Source organism: Phyllobates terribilis, unplaced genomic scaffold (genome assembly GCF_046119375.1).
Source record: "Phyllobates terribilis strain yellow unplaced genomic scaffold, ASM4611937v1 Scaffold_12__6_contigs__length_324123572, whole genome shotgun sequence".
Lineage (NCBI taxonomy): Eukaryota > Metazoa > Chordata > Amphibia > Anura > Dendrobatidae > Phyllobates > Phyllobates terribilis.
Window position 1 is genome coordinate 301,499,659 of NW_027362772.1, and position 12,717 is coordinate 301,512,375.

At 48.1% G+C, this 12,717-nt stretch overlaps 1 protein-coding gene across 1 annotated transcript; it reads right to left on the reverse strand.

The window, feature by feature from the left end:
- Nucleotides 1–3,731: 3,731 nt before the first annotated feature.
- On the reverse strand, nt 3,732–11,696 carry NPPA (natriuretic peptide A). Its single transcript, XM_073655433.1, has 3 exons — nt 11,580–11,696; nt 9,490–9,807; nt 3,732–3,770 (listed from the first exon to the last, which is right to left on the reverse strand). Exons 1-3 carry the CDS (start codon nt 11,694–11,696, stop codon nt 3,732–3,734), a joined length of 474 nt encoding a protein of 157 aa, XP_073511534.1.
- Between the last annotated feature and the right edge of the window lie 1,021 nt (nt 11,697–12,717).

The following is a 12,717-nucleotide window of genomic DNA, read 5'->3' on the forward strand; positions in this document are numbered from 1 at the left end:
CGAAGAGCTGACACTACATCAGACCAGGGGAGCAGAGGTAATGACCACAGCCGCAGAGCTGACACTACATCAGACCTGGGGAGCAGAGGTAATGACCACAGCCGCAGGGTCGACACTACATCAGGTCTGGGGAGCAGAGGTAATGACCACAGCCGCAGATCCGACACTACATCAGGTCTGGGGAGCAGAGGTAATGACCACAGCCGCAGAGCCAACACTACATCAGACCTGGGGTGCAGAGATAATGACCACAGCCGCAGAGCTGACACTACATCAGACCTGGGGAGCAGAGGTAATGACCACAGCCTCAGAGCCGACACTACATCAGACCTGGGGAGCAGAGGTAATGACCAAAGCCGCAGAGCCGACACTACGTCAGACCTGGGGTGCAGAGGTAATGACCACAACCGCAGAGCCGACACTACATCAGACGTGGGGAGCAGAGGTAATGACCACAGCCGCAGAGCCGACACTACATCAAGTCTGGGGAGCAGAGATAATGACCACAGCCACAGAGCCGACACTACATCAGACCTGGGGTGCAGAGGTAATGACCACAACCGCAGAGCCGACACTACATCAGACCTGGGGAGCAGAGGTAATGACCACAGCCGCAGAGCCGACACTACATCAGGTCTGGGGTGCAGAGGTAATGACCACAACCGCAGAGCCGACACTACATCAGACCTGGGGAGCAGAGGTAATGACCACAGCCGCAGAGCCGACACTACATCAGACCTGGGGTGCAGAGGTAATGACCACAGCCGCAGAGCTGACACTACATCAGACCTGGGGAGCAGAGGTAATGACCACAGCCGCAGAGCCGACACTACATCAGACCTGGGGAGCAGAGGTAATGACCAAAGCCGCAGAGCCGACACTACGTCAGACCTGGGGTGCAGAGGTAATGACCACAACCGCAGAGCCGACACTACATCAGACCTGGGGAGCAGAGGTAATGACCACAGCCGCAGAGCCGACACTACATCAGACCTGGGGAGTAGAGTTAATGACCACAGCCGCAGAACCGACACTACATCAGACCTGGGGTGCAGAGGTAATGACCACAGCCGCAGAGCAGACACTACATCAGACCTGGGGTGCAGAGGTAATGACCACAGCCGCAGAGCCGACACTACATCATACCTGGGGAGCAGAGGTAATGACCACAGCCGCAGAGCCGACACTACATCAGCCCTGGGGTGCAGAGGTAATGACCACAGCCACAGAGCCGACACTACGTCAGACCTGGGGTGCAGAGGTAATGACCACAGCCGCAGAGCCGACACTACATCAGATCTGGGGTGCAGAGGTAATGACCACAGCCACAGAGCCGACACTACGTCAGACCTGGGGTGCAGAGGTAATGACCACAGCCACAGAGCCGACACTACGTCAGACCTGGGGTGCAGAGGTAATGACCACAGCCACAGAGCCGACACTACGTCAGACCTGGGGTGCAGAGGTAATGACCACAGCCACAGAGCCGACACTACGTCAGACCTGGGGTGCAGAGGTAATGACCACAGCCACAGAGCCGACACTACATCAGACCTGGGGAGCAGAGGTAATGACCACAGCCGCAGAGCCGACACTACATCAGACCTGGGGAGCAGAGGTAATGACCACAGCCGCAGAGCCGACACTACATCAGACCTGGGGTGCAGAGGTAATGACCACAGCCGCAGAGCAGACACTACATCAGACCTGGGGTGCAGAGGTAATGACCACAGCCGCAGAGCCGACACTACATCATACCTGGGGAGCAGAGGTAATGACCACAGCCGCAGAGCCGACACTACATCAGCCCTGGGGTGCAGAGGTAATGACCACAGCCACAGAGCCGACACTACGTCAGACCTGGGGTGCAGGGGTAATGACCACAGCCACAGAGCCGACACTACGTCAGACCTGGGGTGCAGAGGTAATGACCACAGCCACAGAGCCGACACTACGTCAGACCTGGGGTGCAGAGGTAATGACCACAGCCACAGAGCCGACACTACGTCAGACCTGGGGTGCAGAGGTAATGACCACAGCCACAGAGCCGACACTACGTCAGACCTGGGGTGCAGAGGTAATGACCACAGCCACAGAACCGACACTACGTCAGACCTGGGGTGCAGAGGTAATGACCACAGCCACAGAGCCGACACTACATCAGACCTGGGGAGCAGAGGTAATGACCACAGCCGCAGAGCCGACACTACATCAGACCTGGGGTGCAGAGGTAATGTCCACAGCCGCAGAGCCGACACTACATCAGACCTGGGGAGCAGAGGTAATGACCAAAGCCGCAGAGCCGACACTACATCAGACCTGGGGTGCAGAGGTAATGACCACAGCCGCAGAGCCGACACTACGTCAGACCTGGGGAGCAGAGGTAATGACCACAGCCGCAGAGCCGACACTACATCAGACCTGGGGAGCAGAAGTAATGACCACAGCCGCAGAGCCGACACTACATCAGACCTGGGGTGCAGAGGTAATGACCACAGCCGCAGAGCTGACACTACATCAGACCTGGGGTGCAGAGGTAATGACCACAGCCGCAGAGCCGACACTACATCAGACCTGGGGTGCAGAGGTAATGACCACAGCCGCAGAGCTGACACTACATCAGACCTGGGGTGCAGAGGTAATGACCACAGCCGCAGAGCCGACACTACATCAGACCTGGGGTGCAGAGGTAATGACCACAGCCGCAGAGCCGACACCATCAAGGTAGTAAAAATGGATCTTTATTCCATATAAGACAATTACAAGGTGAGTGGGGTCCGGACATTAACGCTCTCGTGACTGAAGCCGCTCAGTGACCACAAGGATAAAAAAAATAAATAGATTTTTTTTCACAAGATATAAATAATTAGAAAGGTTGTGCTGTGTGAACTGTGGCGATGAGTAGGAATCATCCTTAAAGGGCAATTCCCACAGTAAAAAAAAAATCCATGCAAATGTTATCTAGGTGACAACCAATATGGCCACTGTTACTGCTCCTACAGGAGGTATCACAGCTTTTCTCAGACCCCTGGATGTAAATCTGCCTTAATATCTGTCTATATATTGTGGGAATCCCCCCACATAAAAAAGCGGGCAGATCTGTGCCCCCCGCACTGTATACTAGGCTGCTTTGCTATATGGGTCAGTAGTGAGGATGAGCGACGGCCACTTTGGCCACCTCTGTGGCTCCTATAGATGTAGTCCGTGCTATTATTACTTTACTCCCAGAAACAGCGCCACCCTTTGGCTATGGTGTGTTCTGGTATTGCATTTGGGTGCACTTAAATGGTGATAACCTGCAATACCAGACACACCCTTTTGACCACAGTAAAGATGTTTCTTTTAAATTATAAAAAAAAAAAGGGACTGCCCCTTTAAAAAATGTCTGCTTTCCTCCAGATACAGCGCCACACATGTACACAGGCCTAGTCCGGTATTGCAGTTCAGCTCCATTGAAGAGAATGAGGACTGAGCTGTAATACCACACTCAACCAGTTGACAGATGGGGGCGCTGTTTCTGGAAGTAAGCGGTTGCACAGTTTTTCAGGACTGTAGGAAAGCTGGATGACGATCTATCTTTGTTATCGAGCAGTTTTTCTGCTACGGTTATAAAATAATGGGATCGAAGTTTTAACCAAAGCTGAGAGTTTTTTTTAATTTTTTTTGGGGGGTGGAGTGAATGTCCCTTTAAGGTGACGGCTCGGCCCCCTGCGGTCGTTCACGGTGGTCTCTTAATCCTGCGCTTGTTGAGCTTCGCTTTCTCTTGAAAACTGTGGAAAGAAGAAGAAGAAGAAGAAGGTTTTACTGGATGTTCCTGGGGTCCATGAAGCAGAGACTTAAGTCTGGATCACAATGGGGGACGTCGCCGCCTCCGGGCAGGAGAGCGGGGGCGACACTGAGCAGATACCGCTTCTCGGAGGATATCGATTTAATCCTCACTCGTCATTGGGTCTAATGATGTAACACATAGAAAACCACAGGAATACCCAGAAATGCAGCAGGTCTAATGAAGAATATGGATTATCCTGCGTGGAGCGCGGACAGCTCTACTATTGACGGCTCTGTCCACACAGTCAATATATATATATATATAATGTGTATTTACAGCAGGGGATGATCGCCCCCTGGAGTAGGAACTGACATATGCCATTGATTTCCACCTACAGCTGCAGCCTCCGACTGTCCTGGCATGCTGGGGGTTGTAGTTTTACAGCAGCTGGAGAGCGATCATTTGTAGACTACTTTATTATCTTCAGTGTTGATTCATTTCAAATATATCTGTATTTTCTATTTCCTTATAACTTATAAAGCTTCACTTCCTGCTGTGACCATTAGGGGGACCTCACTGTATACAGATTTATCCAGCTAGTGCTCAATGGGAGACTTATAAATCACCCACCTAGTGGCAGCGTAATAAATCTGTATGTATTGAGCGCCCCTAGTGGTGGCTGTACAAATATGCATGTAATCAGCTCCCCCTAGTGGTGGCTGTATAAATCTGTATGTAGTGAGCTCCCCCTAGTGGCAGCGTAATAAATCTGTATGTATTGAGCGCCCCTAGTGGTGGCTGTACAAATATGCATGTAATCAGCTCCCCCTAGTGGTGGCTGTATAAATCTGTATGTAGTGAGCTCCCCCTAGTGGTGGCTGTATAAATCTGTATGTAGTGAGCTCCCTCTAGTGGTGACTGTATAAATCTGTATGTAGTGAGCTCCCTCTAGTGGTGGCTGTATAAATCTGTATGCAGTGAGCTCCCTCTAGTGGGGGTTGTATAAATCTGTATGTAGTGAGCTCCCCCTACTGGTGACTGTATAAATCTGTATGTAGTGAGCTCCCCCTAATGGTGGCTGTATAAATCTGTATATAGTGAGCTCCCTATAGTGGTGTCTGTATAAATCTGTATGTAGTGAGCTCCCTCTAGTGGTGGCTGTATAAATCTGTATGTAGTGAGCTCCATCTAGTGGCGGCTGTATAAATCTGTATGTAGTTAGCTCCCTCTAGAGGTGACTGTATAAATCTGTATGTAGTGAGCTCCCTCTAGTGGTGGCTGTATAAATCTGTATGTAGTGATCTCCCCCTAGTGGTAACTGTATAAATCGGTATGTAGTGAGCTCCCCCTAGTGGTGGCTCTATAAATCTGTATGTAGTGGGCTCCCACTAGTGGTGGCTGTATAAATCTGTATGTAGTGATCTCCCCCTAGTGGTGGCTCTATAAATCTGTATGTAGTGATCTCCCTCTAGAGGTGGTTGTATAAATTTGTATGTAGTGAGCCCCTCCTAGTGGTGACTGTATCAATCTGTATGTAGTGAGCTCCCTCTAGTGGTGGATGTATAAACCTGTATGCAGTGAGCTCCCTCTAGTGGTGGCTGTATAAATCTGTATGTAGTGAGCTCCCTCTAGTGATGGCTGTATAAATCTGTATGCAGTGAGCTCCCTCTAGTGATGGCTGTATAAATCTGTATGCAGTGAGCTCCCCTAGTGGTGGCTGTATAAATCTATGTAGTGAGCTCCCTCTAGTGATGGCTGTATAAATCTGTATGCAGTGAGCTCCCTCTAGTGATGGCTGTATAAATCTATGTAGTGAGCTCCCCTACTGGTGACTGTATAAATCTGTATGTAGTGAGCCCCTCCTAGTGGTGACTGCATACATCTGTATGTAGTGAGCCCCCCTAGTGGTGGCTGTATAAATCTGTATGTAGTGAGCTCCCTCTAGTGGTGGCTGTATAAATCTGTATGTAGTGAGCTCCCTCTAGTGGTGGCTGTATAAATCTGTATGCAGTGAGCTCCCTCTATTGGTGGCTGTATAAATCTGTATGTAGTGAGCTCCCTCTAGTGGTGGCTGTATAAATCTGTATGTAGTGAGCTCCCTCTAGTGGTGGCTGTATAAATCTGTATGCAGTGAGCTCCCCTAGTGGTGGCTGTATAAATCTGTATGCAGTGAGCTCCCCTAGTGGTGGCTGTATAAATCTGTATGTAATGAGCTCCCTCTAGTGGTGGCTGTATAAATCTGTATGCAGTGAGCTCCCCTAGTGGTGGCTGTATAAATCTGTATGCAGTGAGCTCCCCTAGTGGTGGCTGTATAAATCTGTATGTAGTGAGCCCCTCCTAGTGGTGGCTGTATAAATCTGTATGCAGTGAGCTCCCCTAGTGGTGGCTGTATAAATCTGTATGTAGTGAGCCCCTCCTAGTGGTGGCTGTATAAATCTGTATACAGTGAGCTCCCCTACTGGTGACTGTATAAATCTGTATGTAGTGAGCCCCTCCTAGTGGCGACTTTATAAATCTGTATGTAGTGAGCTCCCTCTAGTGTTGACTGTATAAATCTGTATGTAGTGAGCTCCCTCTAGTGGTGGCTGTATAAATCTGTATGTAGTGAGCTCCCTCTAGTGGTGGCTGTATAAATCTGTATGTAGTGAGCTCCCTCTGGTGGTGGCTGTATAAATCTGTATGTAGTGATCTCCCCCTAGTGGTAACTGTATAAATCGGTATGTAGTGAGCTCCCCCTAGTGGTGGCTCTATAAATCTGTATGTAGTGATCTCCCTCTAGAGGTGGTTGTATAAATCTGTATGTAGTGAGCCCCTCCTAGTGGTGACTGTATCAATCTGTATGTAGTGAGCTCCCTCTAGTGGTGGATGTATAAACCTGTATGCAGTGAGCTCCCTCTAGTGGTGGCTGTATAAATCTGTATGTAGTGAGCTCCCTCTAGTGATGGCTGTATAAATCTGTATGTAGTGAGCTCCCCCTAGTGGTGGCTGTATAAATCTGTATGCAGTGAGCTCCCTCTAGTGGTGGCTGTATAAATCTGTATGTAGTGAGCTCCCTCTAGTGATGGCTGTATAAATCTGTATATAGTGAGCTCCTCCTAGTGGTGGCTGTATAAATCTGTATGCAGTGAGCTCCCTCTAGTGGTGGCTGTATAAATATGTATGCAGTGAGCTCCCCTAGTGGTGGCTGTATAAATCTATGTAGTGAGCTCCCCTACTGGTGACTGTATAAATCTGTATGTAGTGAGCCCCTCCTAGTGGTGACTGTATACATCTGTATGTAGTGAGCCCCCCTAGTGGTGGCTGTATAAATCTGTATGTAGTGAGCTCCCTCTAGTGGTGGCTGTATAAATCTGTATGTAGTGAGCTCCCCCTAGTGGTGGCTGTATAAATCTGTATGCAGTGAGCTCCTCTAGTGATGGCTGTATAAATCTGTATGTAGCGAGCTCCCTCTAGTGGTGGCTGTATAAATCTGTATGTAGTGAGCTCCCTCTAGTGGTGGCTGTATAAATCTGTATGTAGTGAGCTCCCTCTAGTGGTGGCTGTATAAATCTGTATGCAGTGAGCTCCCCTAGTGGTGGCTGTATAAATCTGTATGTAGTGAGCCCCTCCTAGTGGTGGCTGTATAAATCTGTATGCAGTGAGCTCCCCTAGTGGTGGCTGTATAAATCTGTATGTAGTGAGCCCCTCCTAGTGGCGACTGTATAAATCTGTATGTAGTGAGCTCCCTCTAGTGGTGGCTGTATAAATCTGTATGTAGTGAGCTCCCTCTAGTGGTGGCTGTATAAATCTGTATGTAGTGAGCTTCCCCTACTGGTGACTGTATAAATCTGTATGCAGTGAGCTCCCTCTAGTGGTGGCTGTATAAATCTGTATGTAGTGAGCTCCCCTAGTGGTGACTGTATAAATCAGTATGCAGTGACCTTCTTCTATTGGTGACTGTAATCTGTATGCAGTGAGCTCCCCCTAGTGGTAGATGTATAAATCTGTATTTAGTGAGCTCCCCCTAGTGGTGTCTCTATAAATCTGTATGTGGTGAGCTTCCTCTAGTGGTGACTGTATAAATCTGTATGTAGTGAGCTCCCCCCAGTGGTGACTGTATAAATCTGTATGTAGTGAGCTCCCCCTAGTGGTGGCTGTATAAATCTGTATGTAGTGAGCTCCCTCTAGTGTTGGCTGTATAAATCTGTATGTAGTGAGCTCCCTCTAGTGGTGGCTGTATAAATCTGTATGTAGTGAGCTCCCTCTAGTGGTGGCTGTATAAATCTATGCAGTGAGCTCCCCCTAGTGGTGTCTGTATAAATCTGTATGTAGTGAGCTCCCCCTAGTGGTGTCTGTATAAATCTGTATGTAGTGAGCTCCCCCTAGTGGTGGCTGTATAAATCTGTATGTAGTGAGCTCCCCCTAGTGGTGTCTGTATAAATCTGTATGTAGTGAGCTCCCCCTAGTGGTGTCTGTATAAATCTGTATGTAGTGAGCTCCCCCTAGTGGTGGCTGTATAAATCTGTATGCAGTGAGCTCCCTCTAGTGGTGGCTGTATAAATCTATGCAGTGAGCTCCCCCTAGTGGTGGCTGTATAAATCTGTATGTAGTAAGCTCCCCTAGTGGTGTCTGTATAAATCTGTATGTAGTGAACTCCCCCTAGTGGTGGCTGTATAAATCTGTATATAGTGAGCTCCCTCTAGTGGTGGCTGTATAAATCTGTATGCAGTGAGCTCCCTCTAGTGGTGGCTGTATAAATCTGTATGTAGTAAGCTCCCCTAGTGGTGTCTGTATAAATCTGTATGTAGTGAGCTCCCCCTAGTGGTGGCTGTATAAATCTGTATATAGTGAGCTCCCTCTAGTGGTGGCTGTATAATTCTGTATGTAGTAAGCTCCCCTAGTGGTGGCTGTATAAATCTGTATGTAGTGAGCTCCCCCTAGTGGTGGCTGTATAAATCTGTATGCAGTGAGCTCCCTCTAGTGGTGGTTGTATAAATCTGTATATAGTGAGCTCCCTCTAGTGGTGGCTGTATAAATCTGTATGCAGTGAGCTCCTCCTACTGGTGACTGTATATATCTGTATGTAGTGAGCTCCCTCTAGTGGTGGCTGTATAAATCTATGCAGTGAGCTCCCCCTAGTGGTGGCTGCATAAATCTGTATGTAGTGAGCTCCTCCTACTGGTGACTGTATAAATCTGTGTATAGTGAGCTCCCCCTAGTGTTGGTTGCAGGTGGCTGGAACCTGTCACATCCAGAAATGCTATTTACTTGGAGGTACAGGGTTAATCTGCAGGTGATCTTCACTTTCTCCCTTTAGCTGCTGCTCCAGTAACTTTATATCTGCAAGCAAATAGCATTTGAGAATCTGAATAGAGCAACTTCTCAAAGCTGAGGATTTGTTAAAAGTGCATCCAGCCTGTGAGATAAGCCACAGCAGCACAAATATCTCCCTGGTCCAGTTTGTTACATTGTATCAGTGCAGATAAATTGTATCACTTTGTGATACAAATGATTGTCTCAACTGTAGCAACCCCCCCCCCCCCCAGCTGTAAGAACTATTGGGCAATGATGAGATTACAACCCCTGGATGCACAGAAGAATACATTATAAATTGCTTTTGTTGTAAGAAAAGTAAAAGTTTTCCAACTATTCTAGATCTTGACCTCCCTCAATTGCTACTGTGGGTCCCTTTGGATATTAGGAGGGGGCATTATGACTTTTAAAGGACCCCTGATCCTTACCCGGCGGCCACAGCCCATGCCACTCTGAGTGCCAATTCTGTCAATCCGAGACCCAAAGCAATCTGAAGACCTCCTCATGCTCCGGGGGGCATTCAACAGCTCTCGCAGCTTATTCTTCAGTGGCGAGATTTTGTCAGGCTGAGTCCAGGACCCTCGGCTGTAGCCCATGTCTGCGGGGGGCCGGGCAGCTTCTCCAGCCCAGGATGGAGCTGAATTAGAAGACTGATCGGATGAATCATAGCTTCCAATAAACAAGTCTTGACCTGGGACTTCTGGTTCTTCTACGGGAAGTTTATCTTCTAAACGTTCTAGGAGACCCTACAGAAAAAGAAACGCTTCCATGTCACACACCGCTGCCGCCGTACATAACCGCTGACTTTTATAGTAGCGTCACTTTAAGCAGCAAACAAAGGAGCCCCCTCTATGTAGTCGCCTTGTTGGGGAATTGCATTTTCAGCGATTTCCTTAGCTACTGGTTGAGTTGCAATTTTGCGGCAGCCGCCCAGTGGGAATGATCACAGAGGCTGATACAATGTGCACGGCTCCAATAGCTGGGATATTTCAAGCAATTGCTAATATTGCAATTCCCCAATATAAGATGTAGACCAGATTCCCATTAAACCACTTATATAAAATAATGTAAAGTTGATCTATGGACTGAAGGTAATAAAAGGCGCTGATGACTTTGGGCTTTCGGGTCCCAGATAAATGCTCATTCTCCTTGTTTGGTGCAGATATAGGGGCAGGGTCCAGCGCTGACCCCTGTAGCCCACCTCCGCTCTGGCTGTTACACATTTACAGCTGGTTCTTCCCTCCATTGAAATTAATGGAAACCCTATAACATGAATTTGCAATATCAAAGGTGTAAGAATACAAATCACAGGTCCAGTTAGAATTAAATCAGACTCCCAGCATGTGCTTCAACTTTTGGAGTTTCCTGGGACTTGTAGTCTTACAAAAAGCTGCAGAGCCATGGATTGCAGATACCAGCAGGGAATACTGAGCTATGGAGCTCCATAACCCCCAATTACTTCTATGGAGAATGACCTTACAGTTCATTGTGGAGGTCACAAAGAAGGACCCCAAAACATCACATGCACATGATTTTTTTATAGCATTGCTGTCTTATTGTAGTGAAGGGGCTCCGTCAGATGTTTGGGCAGCAGTCACCGCTGATCCCCCATAAGCACCAGCAGGATGGCATCTATAGTGGGCACAGGATCACTTATCCTGCAGACTATAGACAGGAGCTACAAGTTGGGTTTGGAGTCTGTCCACAATGTCCATGTACATTAAACTTCTTGCAAGTTTCAAACTTTTTCATTGAGGCGTGGCGATGAGTGGTACCAAAGGGCATGGAAATGAGTGCCACCAAAGGGCATAGCAATGAGTGGTACCAAAGGGCATGGAAATGAGTGCCACCAAAGGGCATAGCAATGAGTGGTACCAAAGGGCATGGAAATGAGTGCCACCAAAGGGCATAACAATGAGTGGTACCAAAGGGCATGGAAATGAGTGGTACCAAAGGACATGGCAATGAGTGGTACCAAAGAGCATGGCAATGAGTGGTACCAAAGGGCATTGCAATGAGTGGTACCAAAGAGCATGGCGATGAGTCGTACTAAAGGGCATAGCAATGAAAGGTACTAAAGGGCATAACAATGAGTGGTACCAAAGGGCATGGCATTGAGTGGTACCAAAGTGCATGGCATTGAGTGGTACCAAAAGGCATGGCATTGAGTGGTACCAAGGGCATACTAATGAGTGGTACCAAAGAGAATGGCGATGAGTGGTACCAAAGGGCATAACAATGAATGGTACCAAAGGGCATAACAATGAGTGGTACCAAAAGACATGACAATGAGTGGTACCAAAGGGCATAACAATGAGTGGTACCAAAGGGCATGGCGATGAGTGGTACTAAAGGGCGAGCTCAGCTCTGCTGCATCTCTATACACATCCATATGTCGTAGGGTCTTATCCCCATGAGCTGTGATAAAGTCCAGGGTATATTTCGTTGACAATCTCAGCTCTGCTACATCTGCCCATAGGCTGAAGCCTTCTTATATGTCTGTATGTCTTTGTCTTACCTTTAGATCGGACAGGTCTGATGATATCATGGAGCTGTACGCTGGACCTCCATGGACCTTGGTCAATGCCAGAAGAAGCAGAAGGCGAGTAAAGTTCCCAAGGACTGAAGCCCCCATGGCTGGTCAGTTCTCCTGTCGAGTAGCCGGTCCCTTCCTTTCGTCTGTGGGTCTCTTTGACTTGTGCCCTATCTGTCCAACAACCACAACACTGCCAGGTTATATATGTGCCAGGCATGAACTCATCCACATTCTAGCACTTCCGAAAGATAAAGAGGCCGCTTTCAGGCCAGTAGAAGATTCCCTTTTAAAGTTATCCTTCCCTTGCCATCGCAGCGAGCCCTCCGAAGAGCCAACTTGCCCACTTGACCCCATGGCTGCTGGCCGCCTGACATTCCTGCCATAAGAGGCTTCTCACCTCTCTCTCATGGAAAATCAGAGAATCCAACCTTTTGACCAATCCTCAGGATGTGCCTGTGCCAATGGAATGAGGACAATGTGACCCAGCTGCTGCACAACCTCTTGCACTATTTCTGTACCAGGACATCTGCACATCACATGGTTATTAGTGATATCGAAGCAAAAAAACAGATGACCATAAACAGGCTAGATCTGCGATGGAGGAAGGGGGTAAATTGCACCTAAATCTAAAAATTATTGTCTAAAATATAGAAAGCTTTTAATGAGAGTGCAGTACTGGTAATGGCCACTGGGTGGCGGGATATTAAATCACTCCGTACATCCGCACACTGTAATTTGTATATTATTCAGGGCAGGTTCATATATACCAGAATGGCTGAACATCCCCTCGGCTCTTGGGGGCTCATAGACTACATGGACCCTGCTATGTGTTTGGCGCTGGACAGTATGTGGTGGCTATGATAGTGAAGGTATCAAGTGGTGGTGCTATTGAGTTTTGCATTACTGTGTAGATACCTAGTGTTGGGAACAATGTGTCGGACTATAATTTGGGATATATTTTGCATAATTAGGTTTGTAAACTTATTAACAGCATTATCATAAAGAAACCCTGCCATCAGTGGCGTAGCTAGAGCCTGATGGGCTACGGAGAAAAATTTGGACCGGACCCCTCCTCCACCCCTGCATGTTGGTCAGATGTATGGGCCCTTGTAGCATTCTA